The sequence below is a fragment of the Suncus etruscus genome, chromosome 7 (assembly GCF_024139225.1).
Source record: "Suncus etruscus isolate mSunEtr1 chromosome 7, mSunEtr1.pri.cur, whole genome shotgun sequence".
NCBI lineage: Eukaryota > Metazoa > Chordata > Mammalia > Eulipotyphla > Soricidae > Suncus > Suncus etruscus.
This window is the reverse complement of record NC_064854.1, coordinates 23,566,513-23,587,878: the sequence shown is the minus strand read 5'-3', so window position 1 is coordinate 23,587,878 and position 21,366 is coordinate 23,566,513. Positions and strand designations below refer to the sequence as shown.

At 38.6% G+C, this 21,366-nt stretch overlaps 1 protein-coding gene across 1 annotated transcript in view; it reads right to left on the bottom strand.

The window, feature by feature from the left end:
- Positions 1–21,366, bottom strand: part of MRC1 (mannose receptor C-type 1) — a 102,098-nt gene that overhangs the window by 21,350 nt on the left and 59,382 nt on the right. The window contains 14 exon segments of the mRNA XM_049777532.1: positions 4,143–4,257; positions 5,467–5,609; positions 6,496–6,596; positions 9,048–9,116; positions 10,408–10,489; positions 10,823–10,859; positions 10,861–10,988; positions 12,566–12,607; positions 14,225–14,369; positions 15,852–15,928; positions 15,931–15,959; positions 17,412–17,452; positions 17,454–17,540; positions 20,971–21,170. Of these exon segments, the coding sequence (XP_049633489.1) occupies positions 4,143–4,257; positions 5,467–5,609; positions 6,496–6,596; positions 9,048–9,116; positions 10,408–10,489; positions 10,823–10,859; positions 10,861–10,988; positions 12,566–12,607; positions 14,225–14,369; positions 15,852–15,928; positions 15,931–15,959; positions 17,412–17,452; positions 17,454–17,540; positions 20,971–21,170 (1,296 nt within the window).

The window sequence follows — 21,366 nt, the reverse complement described above, 5'->3', positions numbered from 1 at the left end:
TCAATTGTGGGATATAAGTAATACAAGAGATAGTCTCTTAATAATACCCAGAGACAATAGAGATAAAGATCAGGAGGTTGAGCCCATGGTGGTAGAAAACTCATAATGAAGAGTGGTGAGAGTAGCTATAGTAGGGTCTACTGGGGCAATGATAGATGAAATTGATTGCTCTGGACAAGAACTCAGAACTGAAAGGGGAGGAACTAACGAGGGCAAAGAAATCGTCCATTAACAATAGTGCAAACCACAGTATCAAAAAGGAAAGAAGTGAGGAGAGAGTGAGAGAGAAGTAATTTGCCCAAGGTAGATGTGTGTGTTGCGGGGAGGAATAGGATGGAAATAGTAGACGTTGGTGATGGTGATGAGAGAAGGATAGACTGGTAAAGGATAGTGTATACTGTATGGCTTAAATCCAACAATGAACACATTTGTAACCATGGTGCTTAAATAAAGCAATTAAAATCTAAAAAATATATAAATTGATCATTAAAAAGAATTATAAAGTTAAAGAAAAGTTCTGAAAAGAAAATTCTTTGTCGAAGCATGCAACCACCCTGGGTTTGATTCCCAGCACTCTATATGGTCCCTCAAGCCCTGCCAGAGTTATTCCTGAGCATAGATTCAGGAGTAGAACCTGAACTCAATCAGGTGTTTTCCAAGCCCCCCCCAAAAAAAACAAACAAACAAAAACTAAAAAAAAAAATACAAGGAAAGAAAAGGAAATTCTGTATCAAAACAAGACATATTTGGGCCAAAGAAAGAATAAGGGATTTGCCTTGCAGGCAGTCAAGTTCAATCCTAAAACTGCATAAGCCCCAAAAGGAATGATTCCTGAAGGCAGAGCCAGTTGGAAGCCTGAGCACCATCAGATGTGACCCCCCAATAGAACAACAACAAGCAACCTAAGAAGTCTCTATTTGTCAAATTATCAAAAGCTGGGCTTTCTTAAAAAAAAGAGCTAATCTCTGGGAGTTTTTTCCAGGCCAGCCTGTTACTAGGACTTAACAACTCCTTGTACTTAGTCTGCAGAAATGCAGGGGCAGGAGACACATCTTGACACTAAGGACTGCCAACCTGGGGAAAGGAGATACAGAGAAATGCAGATTGTGGCTAACAAACCTGGCCTCTTGCTTATTCCATGATTCTGAGGCAGAAAAGATGGTGGTAAATAACTGGCCAATACCCATGACCTTTTCCCTCCTTAGCATGAACTCCCCCCACCCCAAACCTTCCTTCTGTGGCCAAATCTAGCACCTTTAGGAACCAGAGTAGGTGAGTCCTGGCTCTTCCAAATATCCATGCAAAAATTCAGCTTCTCAAAAAAAATTGTGAAATCAGAACTCAGTGCTTGGGGAAACCCATCAAAAATGGTGAGGGAGAAAGAGATGGGGGGCATTGGTGGTGGGAGGGCTGCACTGGTGAAGTGGGGTGTTCTTTTTTATAATGGAAATCCAACCACAAATATGTTTGTAAATCATGGTGCTTAAAGATTTTATAAAAATAAACATCTTCAAAAGAAACTAAAGAAAAATAAACAACAAAAAAAAAAATAAACATCGTCAATATTTGTCTGGGGGAAAAGAGAGAGAGAGAGAAAGGGAGAAAGTGCTTTGGAAACACAATGATGTGTTCATTCGTATCTGCTGCTTCTAAGCCAACACTTTCCTAGGAGAAGTGGTCAGACACTTGCTCCTCCTTACAGTCATTGCTTTGCTCAAAGATTTTTTATTTTTTCAACTAGAAGAAAAACAACTTTCCCCTCAATATTTCTGAGGGTGTTCCAGAAGAGCCCGGGTAGCTGTTTATTTTTTGTTTGATTTTTATTTTCCTAACAAGATCAGAACTTTTGCTCTGTCTCCCGAGTTCACATGAGATGCAGACAAGTTCTATGGGCCAGCATTTCAGCACTGACATTCTTTTTTTCCTGCCAAAGACCACAATGAGCATTCAACAACGTGGGCCTGTTTTGCCAGGAATAATGTTATTTTATCTGAAAATTGTTTCCTTCTGCACATCTCTATTACCCAGGTTCTAATTCTGCGATGCCAGGAATAAGCACTTTGTGGTGAAGAGAGGAAATCAATTACTGCGACTCTCTGCTGGGTAGCTAAGATTGAAATATAGCAGGCAGTCAGAGAAATGAGAATATTACATTCTTAAGGGTTTTCTCTTTTTTTCTTTCTTTTGCTTAGGACTGTGGTCTAGCCCTTCACTCTCAGTGTTTAGCAAGCTACTGAACTTATTGAAAGTTCTTGGTGAAAGCTTAGCACATAAATACATAATCTAGTGGTGAGAGCACTCAGGAAAATGCATCCCAAGCTTCTAGAATATTCTTTCTTTGTTTTTGTTGTTTGTTTGTTTGTTTTTTGAGATATTAGTTCTCCATGCTTCTGAACTCCAAAAAACTCTGAAATTGAAAAATAAATAAATGAAAAACTTTTCAGCCTAGACCTGTCTCCAACAATAGCTGTCTATATTACTATAGGTAACAAACATTACTACCAACCCACTTTCGGTTAGCAGATATGTGCACATCATCCAGGAATCTTCTAGTGGAGCTGTTATCCTTGTATTCAGTACACCCCTGAAGCAGTCCAGACAATCAATGATTTGGGGATTCATGCTGGACTATGTTCAGGGCTTATCTCAGACTCTATGCTCAGGAATTACTCCACATGGGTTCAGGGAGGCCTATGGAATGCCAGGGATTAAACCCAGGTAGGCCATGTGCAAGTACAGGAGGCTTAAGCTCTATACTAGCTTTTTGGCCCTCAATTAGTTTGAAATTTGTGGATGACCTCCTATTTTTGTTGTTGTTGTTGTTGTTGGTTTTTGGGTCACACCCAGCAGTGCTCAGGGATTACTCCTGGCTGTCTGCTCAGAAATAGCTCCTGGCAGGCACTGGGGACCATATGGGACACTGGGATTCGAACCAACCACCTTTCATCCTGGATCAGCTGCTTGCAAGGCAAACGCCACTGTGCTATCTCTCCAGGCCCAGATGACCTCCTAATTTAGCACTGGAATTGATTTCTCCCTAAATACCACACCCCCGAGTACCTCTTCCTCTTTGAGCCCTAGGAGATGATCCTTCAAAGACCACATCATCTCTCCCTGTCAAACATCTCCTCCACCCTCGCTTACTGCTGTCCCCAAGACCTTCACCTACACTTGATCAAAACTCCTCAATTACAAAGTCAACGTAACCAACTAGTACAGGTCAAGGACAAATGCCCTTATTGAAAGAATGATGTCTTAATCCAGGTCTCCTTCCCTAAGGTTCTGGTTTGTCCTTAGGTATTATTTGTTTGTTTGTTTGCTTGATTTTGGGCTAAACCCAGTAGTGCTCAAGGGTTACTCCTGGCTCTGCACTCAGAAATCACTCATGGCTTGGGAATGTCCTTAGGATTTTTGTTGTTGTTGTTTATGATGATTCTTGTTTTGGGGCCACACCCAGTGGTGCTCAGGGGTAACTCCTGGCTCTCTGCTCAGAAATTGCTCCTGCCATGCACGGGGGACCATATGGGATGCCAAGATTTGAACCACTGTTGGTCATGGATTGGCAGCTTGCAAGGCAAACACCATACCACTATGCTATCTCTCCAGCCCCATGTCCTTAGGTTTTATCAAACGTGTTTTATTATATTTTTCTCAATTGGTACAAAGTTTATATTTAGAAAAATAGTTTTATTATTTTAAAGTGGTATTTGGGAACTCAATCCTCTTTCATTTTATTCCTAAAAGTACTATGCTTATTTGATTCTGAGGGCCACAGAACAGTTTGCTGAAAGAAAAATGGAATGAGAGCTAATTCGAAAGGGCGGAAAAAGAAACAGAAATTCCTGTTCTGCCCTCTAGCCCATCACCTCCTGGACACAAGTCACCCTGAACATCATTTGTCATGGGCGGGTAGTTGAGACCTGTTTCATGAAGTAATTAGGACAATGACAAAGAACTTTCTATGCAAAGACTTAGCATGGTGCTTTGATCCGAATCACAGGGTTCTCAGTGTATTTTACTTCTTTTTTCCTAGTGTTTACTCTAAGAATGAAAACAAAACCATTCATTGCCAACCTTATCAGACCATTTCACTGGAAGATGAAGGTATGTAAAGGTCTCTGCGACTGAAGTGGGCTGCCTACCTTGCTCTTTCTCATTCTGTATGGACACTAGATTCCCACCAGCTTCCTGACAAGCTTTCCGGGAGTCCTTCCAATTTTTCCTGTCTTCTTTTTTAAATCCAACGATTTGGAAACACTAAAACAGACATTTAAACACAAATAAAAATCACAAGGCTTAACTAAAGATAATATACCTTGCTCTTAAAAAAAATATCAAAACTCTTCATGCATATTATTGCTAAACAAACATTTTCAATCAAAAGATTTCTCCCAAATGAGCTGACTTTCATTACCCACAAGTTTTCTTTGAAAAAATTTTTCAACCTTAGAGAAACGGGCGCTCCTGCATGGAGAATTTGCCCAAGGATTCTCCTTCTTCAGAGAATTTGACCTTCAGAGAGTATATCTACCTATGCTCACTGTTATTTTCTAAATTGATGAGGTGAGCTGAAGTTAACTTGGAGCCTAAAGAAAGGCACTATTGGAGCCAGAGCAATAGCACAGCAGGTAAGGTGTTTCCCTTGCATGAGAGTGACCCAGGTTCAACCCCCAGCATCCCATTTGGTCCCCTGAGTCTGCCACTAGGAGTGATTTCTGCATGCAGAGCCAGAAGTAACTCCTGAGTGCCACTGGGTCTGCCCCCTCCCCAAATAAAAGAAAAAGAAAGAAAGAAAGAAAGAAAGAAAGAAAGAAAGAAAGATAAGAAAGAAAGAAAGAAAGAAAAGAAAGAAAGAAAGAAAGAAAGAAAGAAAGAAAGAAAAGAAAGAAAGAAAGAAAGGAAGGAAGGAAGGAAGGAAGGAAGGAAGGAAGGAAGGAAGAGAAAGAAGAAAGAGAAGAAAGAAAGAAAGAAGAGAAAGAAAGAAAGAAAGAAAGAAAAGAAGAAAGAAAGAAAGAAAGAAAGAAAGAAAGAGAAGAAAGAAAGAAAAGAAAGAAGAAAGAAGAAAAGAAAGAAAGACGAAAGAAAGAAAGAAAGAAAGAGAAAGAGAGAGAGTGAGAGGGAGAGAGAGGGAGGGAGGGAGGGAAAGGAGGTGAGGGAGGAAGGGAGGAAGGAAGGAAGGAAGGGAAGGAAGGAAGGAAGGAAGGAAGTGAAGAAGGAAGGAAGGAAGGATAGAGAGAATAGAGAGAGAGAGAAAGAAAAGGAAAGAATGAAAAGAAAGAAAGAAAGAAAGAAAGAAAGAAAGAAAGAAAGAAAAGAAAGAAAGAAAGAAAGAAAAGAAGAGAAAGAAAGAAGAAAGAAAGAAAGAAAGAAAGAAAAGAAAGAAAGAAAGAAAGAAAGGGCACAGTCACTTCAATTCTGGCATGGATTAATACCCAGGCTATAGGCTAAAAGTCACTTTTATAGTACCTTGTTATTGTAAAGGACCCAACCAGCCTTACAATCGCCCGGGGCTGGTGGTGTGGTGGGAATGGCCGTAGCATTGATGCTGCTGTTATGTCGTTGGCAAATGAAGCCATTTTGATAACCACAGTTAATGTCATTCCAAAATCCTGTAAAGAACAAAATAATAAATGAGATATATAAAGCTTGTATTGAAAAAAATCCTTACATGTACTCATAGTATGTAAAAAATCACAAAATATGGTTTCAAATCAAATCTGAAATGATATGTGACTCCAAAGAGCTGTGTCATTTCCTTGGGGTATCTTTCATCTGAACTTAATGATACATCAATGTTATAAAACTTTTATTGGGCATAGGAAGTGAACATTGGGCATAGAGTTGATCTTGCCTATATGTGCTTAGATAATTAGCAATAGCAAATAATAAAAATATAATGCCTAAGTTTCATAGATATCAAGAAATTCCTTAGTGCTTTAGATGTACAATCTCATTAAAATGTCAACAATAGGGTTTGCAGTTAAGATGGAGAAAAAATATTCATAATCTGGATTCTACATAAAGCAGCAAAGCCTAGAAACAGACAAAACCAAAATAATTCCTAGATGCTGAGGTTACTGGAGGACAAAAGGGAAGGAAGCAAAGGGTAGAAGGTTGGAAGGTTCCAATGGGTTGTTTTGGTCCCTTGTTCTCATTGGTAGTGGATGTGAAGAGATATGGGCAGGTGAACCTGCATGCCTGAAACATATGCAACATGTAAAACATATGCAACATGCCTGAAATATATGAAATTCAGTGTTGCTTCGTAGTTAACAATGCCAAATGAACCTTCTGTATAGTTTCCACAAGTCAGAACATGAAAATATTTTTTGTAGACTGAGAAGTGAGAAGACTGACTATTGTTTCCAGGCATAAACATGAAGCATGCATCTTTCTTGTAAAAGTGTAACTTTTAAAAGTGCTCCCTGTAGCCCAGAAAGGTTATGAATGGCTCCTTAGCATATGAAGAACTTATAAGACTTTCATCATTCCTACCTGAACTTGAATACATGGTTACACAGTTTTCATCATCATTTGCAAAATTTGGTTCACCTGCATCCCAGGCCACATAATTCACTTTGCTTCCATCCATCCAACTGGGGAAAAAAAGAATTATGGCATTTGTCAACAATATACTCACTGCCCTTGTTAGTTATAGCCTAGTTGGTTGAATGATGATAGGAGCAAAGATTGCTAAGCAAACAGAAGAGAGGGTTCTAGAAAGACTGGCAGCTACTTCCATTGGCATATGTTCCTCTATAGCAACACAAGTCCTACCTGGTCTCTCTTCTCCCTCCCTGGGAGAACCCACATGTATCCTGGAAATGCAAGAAGAAACAAACACCTCATTTAATCTGGAAAGAGCTAGAAGCAAATAGCTTCCCTTACTGAGGCTCAGTTCTTGCAAGACAAAACCACCCAGAGAGAGGCTGAGACTATAGTGTTTTTCCATAGGCCCTTTCTCTGATTCTCCCATTCGTTCTGGTTTTTTACTAAGGGATGGGAGCTAATGTTTGTTTTCATAATTGATAGAAATTCAGGGATTATTCTCTGAAAAAAGGAAGCAAAAAGAATATTGAATTGGATGAACCCGTTCATTTTAGAAATGAAACACATTTTGTTTGTTTTGACCAAAGTAGAATAAAACATTTCTGATCTTTAAACAGTCTCACAGAATCTAAGTGGAGAAAACATCAGTGAATGGAAAAGAAGACAGATCTACTCCCCAAATTTGGGGGCAGGAGTCATTACTCTTCCTGTAGCCACTGGAAAACATTTTTGAAGAAAAAAACCATTTCGGGGTGAGGTGGCACTAGAGGTAAGGTGTCCTGCCTTGCAAGCGCTAGCCAAGGAAGGACCGTGGTTCCTTCCCTCTGTGTGTCCCATATGGTCCCCCCCAAGCCAGGGGCAATTTCTGAGTGCTTAGCCAGGAGTAACCGTGGAGCATCAAACGGGTGTGGCCGAAAAACCAAAAAAAAAAAAAAAAGAAAAAGAAAAAGAAAAAGAAAAACCATTTCAAACAGATCCACTTTGATCAAAATTAAAAAATAAATTAAAATAAAAGGGAAAGAAAAAAAATACTTGAAAGCAATGTTAGAGCCAGTATGGGGGCAGAGGGTGTAGAATGTGAGAGGACCGCTCAGTTCTAGTCACCAAGGACAGTCCAGAAGGAATTCTTGTTTGAGAGAAAAGTTCATAAATGGAGAGACAGTGTACAGTTTTGGCACATGCCTGACATATACCTGGCACCCCACTCTGACTCAGGTAACCCAGGGAATGAATCCCCAGGACTGCAAGGCCCCAAGCAGCATCCCTTCCTCATACTTTCACACCATTTGGCTGAAAAATTTCTGGGAGAGGGCCCTGTATCTCTTGAACTCCACATGGCAGCCCTGCTCATTCATTCATTCATTCATTCATTCATTTTTTTCAACCATTCATTAGCCAATAAATTCAATTTTCTGGTCTGCCAGTATAGTCTTCTTAGTGACTGAGCTATAAATAGCTGGACTATTAGCCCAAAGACAGATGAAGTTTTGCACATCAAGTAAGATATTTGAGCTGGTTATATGAGAAGTTTAGTCATAAAAGGTTTCATAAGATTCCTTAAAGTTCTTGTTTGTTTTCAGGATAAGGTTTAAAAACTCCTGCAAGAATTTTTTAAATGTATCTGGCATATCAAGGATGTAAGTCAGTGGTAGAGCTCATACTTTGCCTGCCCATGAACCTGAGGTGGGTGGGTGAAAGGGAGGGAGGAATGTAGAAAGGATGAGGGGGGAGGGGAGGGAGGAAGGAAGGAAGGAAGGAAGGAAGAAGGAAGGAAGGAAGGAAGGAAGGAAGGAAGGAAGGAGGAAGGAAGGAAGGAAAGAGGGAGGGAGGGAGGAAGGAAGGAAGGAAGGAAGGAAGGAAGGAGAAGAAAGGAGGTAAGGAGGGGGAAGAGAGGGAGGGAGAGAGGGAGGGGTTAGAGGGGAGGGAGAGAGGGGAGGGAAGGAAGGAAGAATAGAATAAATAAGGTAAGAATTAAAGAAGAAAGGAGTAAAGGAAGGAAAGAAAGGTAGAAGATAAGGACAATAGACTGAAGGAAGGAAGGAAGGAAAGAAGGGAAGAATTAAAGGAAGGAGGAATGGAAGAATAGAAATAAGGAAAGAAGAAAGGAATTAAGGAAGAAAGGAAGAAAGGAAGGAAGTTTTTGCCATAAAAATATAAAAACCTTGGCACACACATGCTCCCTGTACATGTCCCTCATGTCCCATGTACATGTCCCATGTACATGTACATGTCCCTCATTTCTCCCCTATGGAGTTCTGTACTTTTCTATTTTCCTGCTGGGTTGTGAACCGGGGCTCTCTCTAACTTTTAGAAGCCTGAGCTCTTTCCCTTTCTTACCTGCTCCCTCTAATTTCCTCTATACCTTTTGATTAAATTCTGTTTTTACTTCAGAAAAACCAAACCAAACAAAGCAAAAATAAGTAAACAGAAGCTCAAAGTCACTTTTAGGTAGGCATCAGATCACTATCCTTAGTATGTTTTCAGTCTGATTTACTTACATAAACTTTTTATCCAAGCTGATCAATAATCCAATAAAAATATGCCGAGTGTGCTTCGATCCTGTTGACCTAAAATATTGAATTTAACACACATATCCAATTGTACTTTCATAAGATACAGAATTCCAACATATATTGCAAATCAGATTAACAACGTTGTACATCTTGTTATTGACACAGTAGTAGAAGTCAATTATTTCTCAATGAAACTGCTAATGTGATAATAAGCATCCTCCTAGGGATTTTTTTCCTGGGGAGATTCAAACACAATCTTGGGCTTTATATTATACAATCTTTTTTTTTTCATAGAAAAGATAAAAAGGAAGACAAAGGAATTCTACCAAGGCGCTCTTGGGAAAAAGATTAATTAATCAGTAATAATGAATTACTGATTGGGAACAGACAAGAAATGATTTTATATGAATGATTAAAAAGCAAACAAGGTTTGACCCAACTAAGCCAGATTTTTAAAATAAATAATCCAATCTTTACTACTTCAAAAGTCATCAGCTGTAAAAGAAACACAGCACGTACTTTCTTTCCATTGATTCCTAATTGGCCCAGAAGAGCTTTATTTAGCATGTAATTTTTATGTTTTTATATGAATGCTTTATTTATCTAGTGTATAGAGTTGCTCTGTTCATTAAATGGCTCAATCAGTTGTTGTTATAACTTTATACATCAAAATTATAAGCTCTGACACTATGGTACCATGTGTTCTAAAGCATACTGAAATGAATTTTAAAATAAACTATATCACATAAAGAAGCTATGGTCTATATATTCAATGGGAAATTACTCAGCTATATAAAAAGATGCACCATCTTGTGATCAATGGATGAAGAACTGAGATGCTTCTGCTAAGTGAAAGACTGCCTTGAATGGTATCACTCAAAGAAGGATATCAACAGTAAAGAAAAAAACAAATCACAGCAAAGAGAATGCCCTGATTTTGAAAACGATAGTGATTACTGAAGGGAGAGGGGGGTGAATTGGAAAGGGATGAGTAAAGGAGTATCTTGTTGTGATTGTTCTGTTCTTAGTTCTTTTAATTGTTGATTTTTGTGGTTAACAAGCAGGTGTTTCTGTCCCATGGGAGCACTATTATCGGACCATTGAAACCACTAAAGTGCCAAAATCTGTCCACCCGATTCTAAAGAACCCTTACCAGCTCTTCCCCTCTTTTTCCTCATAATTTCAGTTCTGCATCATAGTCTAAAGGTTTGCTCTCACTGTACAGATTCTACTTAAAAAGAGTCATTCTTTTTTTATTGATTTTGTTTAAGGTACCCTAATTTATAAAGCTGTTAATGACAGGAGCTCACGTGTCTGAAATCTCTAGGCACCCACCCTTCCCTACGTAGAGGGATCATTTTGATGTTCTGAGAGCTCTAAAACTTTGGTGATGGCTGAACTCCTTCCAGAAACTGCAGAGACTTGTACTATGTGCAGTCAATGCAAATAATTAAAACTTTATGTAGAAAAACATATCTTCTTGTGGAATCAGAATTTTTTTAAAAAATATATTAAAATCTCTGATTTTAAATGTCCCACTCCAAGACATTAAACAGGGATCTTCACAAAGTCTAAAACGAAAACGGTCCCTGAGTTCTAAGATTGTTTCATCTTCAACCAATGAGGCCAGCACCCACCTCCCCTCCTTTAGCATTTATATCTTTCCTTAATCTTAGTAGGTTCAAATGCAGCACATAATCTGTCACTGTACAATGTGGTAACCAATTGCATTTCCTCTGCTTTTCATAGGTTATTCTTACATATTTCGACAGAAAACCTCTTCTCAGTTTCACTTCGAAATCGTAACAAGATCACCAAAATTCTGCTTGCAAAATGCTCGCGCTTCGTCCATGGTCTCTTATTTTTTGCTAAAATAATACTGGTAGTCTTTGTAAATAACCCACCCATCATCAGTGACTGGTGGATCTGAAAAATAAACACAGTGCAAGAGGGAAAATTTTGCTCAGACTCATTTGAGGACATGGCATATGTGGCATGCTATGAGAAAAAGAAAGTTAGTTCTATGTGAGCATCAGAGAACACAGAATGAACAAAGAGTTTATGGCACCAAAGGCTCAGCTTCCACCACTTCCAAATAACAAGCAACGTTCACTTCTCTTCTAAGTTGCATTGGTCATTGTTGAATAGAAGACCCCCAGTTTTGGTTTCCTCAGTAGGTGGGCACAAATAGCTAGAAAGATAGGCTTTAGACATGCACCCAGGTATATACATGCAGTCCAGGATTAGAAACTGCAACTTTCATCTCAATTTAACAAAAACAAAACAAAACAAAACCCAGCAATTTGATGGACTTGTGTGCTCCTTGTGTCTAATTGGAAAACAATTGCATTTGCCAAAGTCCTTTTCCAACTCTGTAGGTCTATGGTTCTGTGCTGTCAGAGTCTGTATTCCCAAAGAAAATGACCTCTGAAATTCAATGGTACCTTATGTAAAAGGGCACTTTGCGAGGATGATTAAATGAGTGACCTTAAGATGAAAGAATATCCCCAAGGTCAGAAGGCTCCATTATTACTCATCTTGGGGCTCTTCTTCAAAAGAAGTCATGGCGACCCCTTGAAATCTACTTTCTTTATACAACCTGAAGAAAGTTGTTCCTCCCATTCCTCCATTGTATACCTGGGGCTAATACCCCCCCCGAGATTATTCTGGTTTCCCCCTTCTCCCTCCTCTGTGGTCTGCATCTCACTCTTGAGAAGACTCCCTTAAGAATAAACTCATGGGTCCTAAAAACACCCACATTGGTTCTAGTAGAAGAAGACAGGGGATTTTTCCTATTGAAGAAGGAAGTAGGTCTACAAATAAGATGGCTGCTTTTGCTGTCTTGAAAACTGGAGAAGGTCAACCAGCCAATCCAAGGAATACTCCTTTAAAAGGCAAGGATACAGATTGGAGCGAGTAGAGTTTTGAAAACATCCTGATTTTTGGTTCAGTGAAGTTCCTTTCAGATCCCTGACTCCAGAACTGGCTGAGAATATAGGGGTGCATGTGAAGTCACTGAGTGAATGGATAAATGTTAGAGCAGTCTCATGAAATTAAGACATGTGCTTTAAAAAAATAGCCTCTGGAGGGGGCTGGAAAGATAGCATCTGGATGGTAAGTGCGTTTTGCCTTCCATGCAGAACGACGGTGGTCCAAATCCTCAGATCCCATATGGCCCGTCCCCTAAGCCTGGGCAGGAGTGATTCTGAGCGCAGAGCAGGCGAAATATACCTGAGCAAAGGCCAGGGTGTGAACCCAAAAAACAAACAAAACAGCCTCTGAGCTCTTACAACTTCAATGCAAAATCCCAGAGATATTGCATTAATTACCTTACATTTGTGCTTATGAACATTTGGTTCTGTCTGAAGAAGACCGAAGACCCAGGGGAATTCTCAAATATATTAAGAATTCCCTTCTACCTGCCCTAGGCACTGACTGTCAGTGAGAAATAAAAGAGAGATGAGGCGATGAACGTGGAGATCTGAAAATCAGGAGACACGTACTGTCTTGAGGAGCTGGTGTGGGCTCTGGGTGTGGTGTCTGTCCTGGAAAACAAAAGAAAAAAAAGAGATAAAATGTAGGTAGCTTACCTATTCTCCCTCTTCCATACTCTGTCTGAGGGGAAAAGAATGAAGGAAACACAAGGAAGACCTTGTTAAATCAGTGGGACATACAAAATCAAGGTCACAAAGCAATGGAGGGTTGGGGACGAGAAGTGACATTAGGACAGTGGTGAAGGATCTCAGGCACTTTAGTGGTGGTGACGGGGCAGTAACTTCGAAAGTCCTAACCAGAAACATTAACACTATTTAGCCACACTATCTAAATGACAATACATGTTTGGGATTTATTCTTTATGAATAAGTGTTTATTTATATTTATGATTTATAAATAAACAAAGATGACAAAGGTATGTGCTTCTAGTATTGAGAAGTAAGAGCACTACCGATAGTCTAGTCAGGCATCATCCGCTCTGAAATGACTTAACTTTTCTCTCTTTGGAATAATTAAATGTGTATTAATCAAAAAAAATTTGTACTAATCATCGAGAAAATGAAAAAAAAACTTCAAAGAAGATTCCCCAAAGATCAGAGATTCTTCAAAGAATATTACCCTTATTAAATACTAAGTTTAATAAATTTAAAATATTTTTCTTTTTTGAGAAGTCATGGCTGGATTTCACTGGAATTTGTGAGAAAGACTTAGGTCTTTGGATTTGGTTTTGTTATTTTTACCATTTTATTAACATAACAGGATATATGATGCTGTTCTTATGCATTTGCATTTATCATTCCAATACTGAGCCTTGGATTTATTATATATAAAAATCCATAAGAGGAGAGTTACAAATGATAAGTGACATATAAACAAAAGCTGCCCATAACTTATCTATCCTTCTGTTCTGAAAATCTGAAATACTAATCTCTGCAGAAGGTAAAAGTAAGAAAATCAAGAGGAATATAGGCTATCAAATGTAGCCTCTACCAAAGCAGGTTTGGCAGTTGTCAAAGCCCAAGTAAGAGAAAGCAATATGGTAGTCTGGTAACTGTAGGCAAAGGTGGAAACGGAAATAGATTTGGGTTCAGAGGATTTGTTTGCTTCTGTTAATACAACTGAGCCTGGCTCACATGTGGAGAATCCCATAAGTCTGATAGATATAAGATAACTGTGAGCATTCAGGAAGGTTCCTATAAACACCAATATTTTAGGGCTGTCTATTAACTTCAAAAAAGCCTTCAAAAAAATCACTACTTAAAGAATCACCATTCTTCTCTATGATGATTATTTACTTGGGAAATTGATGTGAGACTAGTTAGGCTTAGGGACCACTTTTTATTTTTTTAACCTATCAATAACTAACAAAAGGGTGACAAAAAATCGTCCAAATACACTTTCACCACTCTGACCAGAGAAGCTGAGGCAGAATCAGTGCATGGGAGCCATTCTAGGAGGACGTGACACGAGTGTGGGACTCTGGTGGCCTTTTGATCTTCTGTTCCCTGAGAATTATTATCTGTGCTCCTTAACTTTATCGTTATCCTGTAAAACGATGGGCCCTGCCAGTTCCCTTCATTTGTTATTCAGCCAAAACATGGAAAATGCTGAGAAGTAACGAGATTTGGCCTCCACGCTGAGGTAAAGGAGGGAATAAGTTATCATACCTTTTCGTATCTGGCAAATCCAGTTGTGAAGATTTTCACAATTAATATCATTCCAAGACATTCCAGGTTCCCCTTTCAATTCTCCACAGAATTCAACATTTTGGTAATTATTAGGTTCTCCAAAAGCCCAGTTTTCATATGTGACCTGCATGAGAAACATTGAATTGGATTTGATCATCATACATTATAGGCCAATGCCCATTAGTTAGCCTAATCAGAAAGGAAAAGTGTGTTTGCCTTTTAAATGTATTTACATTTTTTTCATGATAGGCTTCTTTTGAAATCAAGGGTTTTGAGTCTCATTGGGAGAGAAAATAGTTTTCATTACACAGACACCCTTTAAAATTCTATTTGTAATATGCCATTGATTACTATGAAACTATGCTTTCTTTAAATAGAGTAAATCAAGGAAACAAAAGTGCCATTACTACCTGCCACAGATGTGGGGTTTATATATAGAAAAAAATTGGCAATAAAGTTCTACTCAGTATTATGAATTTCTAAATTTATAACGTATTCTTAAGAGATTAAATTTCACCATGACAGTGGAAACTTTTCTCTTAATTTTATAAATTAAATTGTTTAAAATGTAAATAATTGTTCTTATTTACAAAAGAGAAAAAAATCTATGAAAATCTCTCTTGGGGCCAGGCGGTGGCGCTAGAGGTAATGGTGTCCTGCCTTGCCAGCGCTAGCCTAGGAAGGACCTTGGTTCGATCCCCCGGTGTCCCATATGGTCCCCCAAGCCAGGAGCGACTTCTGAGCGCATAGCCAGGAGTAACCCCTGAGCACCGCCGGGTGTGGCCCAAAAACCAAAAAAAAAAAAAAACAAAAGAAAAGAAAAGAAAAGAAAAGGAAAAGAAAAGAAAAGAAAAGAAAAGAAAAGAAAAGAAAAGAAAAGAAAAGAAAAGAAAAGAAAAGAAAAAATCCCTCTCACAGAGCTACTAAATTTTACTGAAATCAACAATAGAAATAAGTGAAAGGCTGGATTTGGGCTGGAATATAGTAGAGCAGGTAAGGCACTTGCACAAGAACTTTAACTCTTTCACACACACACACACACACACACACACACACACACACACACACACACACACTCCGGAACCGTAAACTATGTCGTGTATCTAGTGTCATGAAATGCAGTTGGTGACTTGTAGAACCTAGAACTGACATTACATGATTAAAGCCACTTCCTGTGATAATTGGGGCTGCTGAATTCTTTCTTACGGCACACAGCCAATTCCATGTTTGAAAATAGAGAAGAGTAGCAAGCCTAATAGTTACTTACGGACTATCAAGAATGGCTTCCAAAGCTCTTGGATCTGTAAAAACTATCACTCACTTTCTAAAGTTACCTATTTCCCAAACATTTGACATGATAGAATGAGATGCAATTTTTTATATCAACGAAGTAGTGGGATGAGTTTCCGATTCCCATTTCTTTCAACCAACAGCTAGGCCTTGAGAGAAAGAAGCACTAAAGGAAGAAACTCCTAATTATTAATAACATTCAATTATTTATGGGAAGATATCCTCTAGCTATCACAATGAGCTGTCCTACACAAAATTTGGATAAAACCAAAAAGGCAATATACAACTTAAATACAGCAATGGAAGAAAATGAGACAGTAAAGCCAAATTACTCACCAGGTGAGCCGTCACTCCAAGAGAATCCCTCGGAAGTACCTCCGTATGTCAGTCCCACCAAAATAGCTCATGGTAGCTTCCACTTGCCCTGAAACATATGGGGCCAATGCAGAAAATTTAAACTGTTGTTGTGGAGAAAATTGTGATTATACATGAGGAACTAATTACACTAGAAAGTGACCAAGCCCAAGGATAGTTACAGTAGGTAAAATGTTTGCCATGTACAGGACCAACATAGATTTAATCCCCATAGGATCCCCCGAAATTCTGTCAATAGCAATTCCTGAGCACAAAACCAGGAGTAAATCCTGAGCATCCCAAAACAAAACAATACAACCAAAAATATAAAACAAAAATAGCTCAGGGACCAGGAGCAATTAGCACAGCAGGAAGAGCATTTTACTTTTGCACACCAACCCACGTGGTTCAATCCCCTTCCCCCACCAGCATCCCCGTATGGTCCCCCAAGCCTGCCAGAGTAAATTTCTGAGTGCAGAGCCAGGAGTAACTCCTGATCACCACTGACTGTGGGGCCTCAAAACCAAAATAAGTAAAATTTAAAAATAAACTTTTAATATATATATAGTTAAAATTTAGCTCAGTAGGGGTATAATAAATACCACCAAATGAAAAGAAACTAATGGAAGAATGAAAAGAATGAAATGAAAAGAAACTGGTCCTTTAGGGGCTGGAGCTTGGGCAATATCACAGTAGTAGGGTATTTGCCTTGCAAGCAGCTAATCAGGATGGATTCGCGTTTGATCCCTAGGCATCCCCTATGGTCCCCCAAAGCCAGGGGCTATTTCTGAGCACCTAGCCAGAAGTAACCCCTGAGCATCACTGGGTATGGCCTCCCTCAAAATAAACTTGGTCTTTAGTATGGAAGTTTTTCCATAAAGAAAATAGGCGAGGGAATTATATGGGCAGAAGGAAGGCAACCCTGGGACACACACTGGACAAGTGGAGAGAAAGTGGACATCCTGGAGGAGAGTGAGGTACAGGAATGTGCTCAAAGCCGGGCACTACTCATCCTTAATAGTAGTGCAAGCTGTGGTGCTAAAATAAAAAATTTTTAATGAAAGATTGAGAGGGGGACAAAAGTTACCTCAAAACATCAATTACCTTTACACAGGTAAAGGTATATTTATGACTAAGTATAAAGCCTATAATATTATGTGCCTTCTTAGTACAATCCACACAATTCAGCTTATACTCTTTCATGAGCCCATTGATTGCAAAAAAAAAATCTGTAAGCACCTGAAGACAAATTATTTAATTATATATTGTCTTGTAGTTTTAGAGAACCAATTCCTGGCTAGATTTATACCTTTTGTTTTATCGGTATAAAATTTTAGTTTTAAATTTAAAACTTTTAAAGCATGTGAAGCAAAACTCACAATCCAAAAAGAGCCCATGAGTTTTTGATGAGATATAATCTATAAATCTATGTTTACTAATCTGGTAAAACAGTAAATTCATGAATCAGGAATCTTCAAAATAAGGAGAGAAATGGACTATATTAAATGGGAGAATACTCCACGTTATTAGTCGCCATATTGCTTGCTGTTCCTCTTTATTATTTGATACTAGCCAGATCACCTCCCAGAGCTTTGCAAAAATCTCGAGATTCAAACCACGTTTTCATCTCATACTTTCCTTTTTTAAACAGCTAAAAATGACACAGGTTGCGCAAGTTATTTACATTTCACAGCTTCTCAATTCAAGAAAAATAAGATGAGATTTTAAAAGATTTAATATTAAAAGATTTAGTCAATGTTTTGACTAAAAAATTAATTCATGAGTGAATATTGGGGTAACAAGGATTGAGGGATGATTTTGTTGAGAAAAAATATTAGAAATTAGGGTGTGTTTTATAGTCCATAGGACACTAGAGTAAATTTTTAAAAGCTTTGGCATTTAGGTTTAGACAAGTAATCAGATGAAAATAGGATTAATTCAGTTTGAACCGTTTGATTAATATTCGAAGTTTGATGTGACACTGAGATGAGAAATAAGAAAAAGAAACTTCTGAAATGGGAAAAGTAAAACATGACTTAGGGAACTTTTTAGGAAGATAATATTCCCTCCAATTGTGTAATAGTTTGGATCCTGTTTAGCTTAAAATAATCAACAGCACAGTCAAAATAGTCTTTCAAACCACGTTGGTGGTGGCAGTTTCCTTCAAAACTGCTTATCTTGGGGGCCTGAGTGATAGAAAGCACAGCAATAGACGTGTTTGCCTTGCACATGGCTGGCCTAGCAAAGGCCCGGTTTTAATTCCTGGCATCCCATATGGTCCTGAGCCTGCCAGGAGTGATTTCTGAGCATGGTAGCCAAGAGTAACCCCCAAGCACACCACCAGATGTGGGCCCCAAAACATAAATAAGATAAATAAATAAATAAATAAATGTTTAAAAGACTGCTTATATATTCTTCCTTATGGTTGTATATTTCCTAGCAATTTTTAGAGTACAATGCCACAACAGATGCCTCACCATGGTAGGAGCATTTCTAAAAGATGAGTTAACAAAAATACATATAATTTAAAATGAGTTAATCCAAAGTGACATAGACAATCTTGAAATTGCCTTTATTATTTATAATACATCCACAAACTGGAAACAACCTACATGCCCCATCAATTGACACATAGATAATGATTAGATAGATAGATTAAATAAATAAGACAGATCAGATGGAAACACAATGAAACAGTACTCAGTTATAAGAAAGAGAAAATCCCGCCATTTGCAACAAGAATGAATGTATACTGAGTAGTGTGCTGAGTGAAATAATAACACTACATTAAACTACATCATTTTACTTGTATGTAGTGTACAGAGAGGACAAAAGCAACACCAGATACACTTAATAAAACAACAATAAATGCCTGGACTATAAGATTAATTTGTGGTTGAAATGAAAGAGGGAAAGTTGGTGGGCTGAGGTAAGATGGTAATCCAAATCAAGAGGAAGCACATATAGATTTTTTTCAATGATGTGCACCCAAAACTTGCATTATAGAGAAATGTTATATTAATAAATGAAAGGCAATGAAAGTAAAAAGGAGTTACTGGCAACAGGAAAGTTAATGCCTATAGGGAATCTGGCAGTCTCCAACAGTGTCAGTATCGAAAACACGTGCTGTCTGAGTAAAGACATCTTGGATGCTGCATCTGCAACTTGGATTGTTTTTTTTCCCTGTATCTTGGGAACTATTGCCGCCCCCCCCCAAAAAAAAAAAAACTCGGGTTGTGGAAAGAGCTTTGCTTGCAATAGCCTACACTTGACCAGAAGTCATTCAGTAATTCAAAGAAACCTGCCTAGACCCCAATCTGCACTAAGCAAAAGAATCTTGAATGAGTGAATTTCTACTTCAGTAACTCCCAAGAGGTGATGAGCACCTCAAGTTCCTAGACTATTGTTCTAGTAGCCCTTATTTTATAAAACAAACAAACAAACCTATTTTACTATCAGATGTTCTTCTTTTTTTTTTTTTTTTTTTTGGTTTTTGGGCCACACCCGGTAACGCTCAGGGGTTACTCCTGGCTATGCGCTCAGAAGTTGCTCCTGGCTTGGGGGACCATATGGGACACCGGGGGATCGAACCGCGGTCCATCCAAGGCTAGCGCAGGCAAGGCAGGCGCACCTTACCTTTAGCGCCACCGCCCGGCCCCAGATGTTCTTCTTAATAACTCCTACATCTCAGTAGATTCATCATGGTGCATAAATATGTAGACAAGCCCTAACCCCAAGGACATCTAAGATCACAGTACTTCTAGTTAAGTACTTATTTGGTGGGGGGTAATCATTCACTTAATAATGCCTACTGGAGTGTTTTCCTTCACAGCTTTAGAAAAATTTTCTGCTTCTTTCAAAGTTCTAGGACAATTCTCAGGAGCTTGCCACTTTCGAAAGAAAGATGATAGAGAAGAAAAACTTGATCTTTGTGTCTTAACTCAAGTTTCTAGGGTGATACTGGTTAGTTCTGTGTTATTTTCAATTGGTCGTTTACAAAATCTTTTCCTGCCTCAATACTAAATACAATCTTATATGTAACTAAACTAATAACTCAGACTATTTTTGCATTGAACCGCACATCAGTTTGTATAACTGCTACTACTTGTTATTATTTTAGCCAGTAATATAGTTTAGTTTGAAGAGATGAAACAATCTTTTTCTGACATAAGTATTCAAGTTCTTCATCAGCCTGTGTTAATGTCTCCTACCATTCAAAGGAATGAATTAACGTAGTTCTGAGAAAAGATTAGAGAATAAAAGTGAAAGAAGAGTACATTATATATATATATATATATATATATATATTATATATATATATATATATATATATACATACACACACACACACAAAACTAAGTCTAACTTTTCTTTCCTCATTAGGTAATGGTTTCTGAGAGAGAAAAAATATCTAGATTCTTAATTGGGCTGTCTGTGAATTTGTTCTTGCAAGGGAAAATGACAATGTAACCTAGGAAATACATAATTTAATATCAGACTGCTAATGAAATGGTGTTGAGAGACTGATTCTATCTGCCTAGCCATGCCTGCATCTCCCATCCAACATAGCCATCAGGGGCTCAATATGCTGTTGGGGGATGAATCAGATACCAATACTCATCACTGCTGTCACCAGTCACCTTAGAATGGGGCAGAAAGTGAGATGCAGTCATACAGGAGAGGGAGCAGAAGACGAAATTTTCTTGATTATATAAGGAATTGTGTGTGAGCTCAATCAAAGGCAGGAGAGAGAGAAGGGGGGGCAGAAAGGGTAGGGAATGCAAATTCAGAGAAGAAAGGCTTCTACAAGGTGTGTGTGTGTGTGTGTGTGTGTGTGTGTGTGTGTGTGAGCGCGCGCGCATGCTTGTATGTAGTTAGCCATGAGCATCCACCTTAGAAAAGTTCTTTGAAATCCACAGGCGTGCTTGTGGTCCCTTCCAAATAAAATCCCCTTTCCCTAGTTGGACCTTGGTACTGTGGCCTGGATGTTCCTTTGGTCTTCTTTCATTTTCACTCCTCTATTGACACTGTAGGCCAGAGCATGTGGCATGTTCTGTATTATCCCGGACATTAGTCCTTACCTTAAAACACAAACTTGATTTACTGGTGGTACCCCAAGTCTCTAGGCATCTGGGTTCAGGGGTTGTTGTGGGCTCAGGCGGGCGAGTTACTCCTTCTGCCCAGTGTTTGCACACAAATTTGGCCTTTTCTTCACATCTCACGACATCCCACAAGCCTCCAAAAATCCCAGTTTTCATAGCAACACATCCAGGCTTTCGTCCTGCAGTAAATATACAAAAAATAATTTATTTGACCAGTGCCTGTGGAGGGCTGGTTCTGCTCACAGGAATGGTCCAAACTGTGTTGTGTTTTTGGTCATTCAGTTGTGAGAATTTTTATTTTACATAAAATGGTGAAACATATGAAGAAGCAAGCCTCCAAAGGAAACAGTCAGATGGCCACAGAGCTAGAAAAAA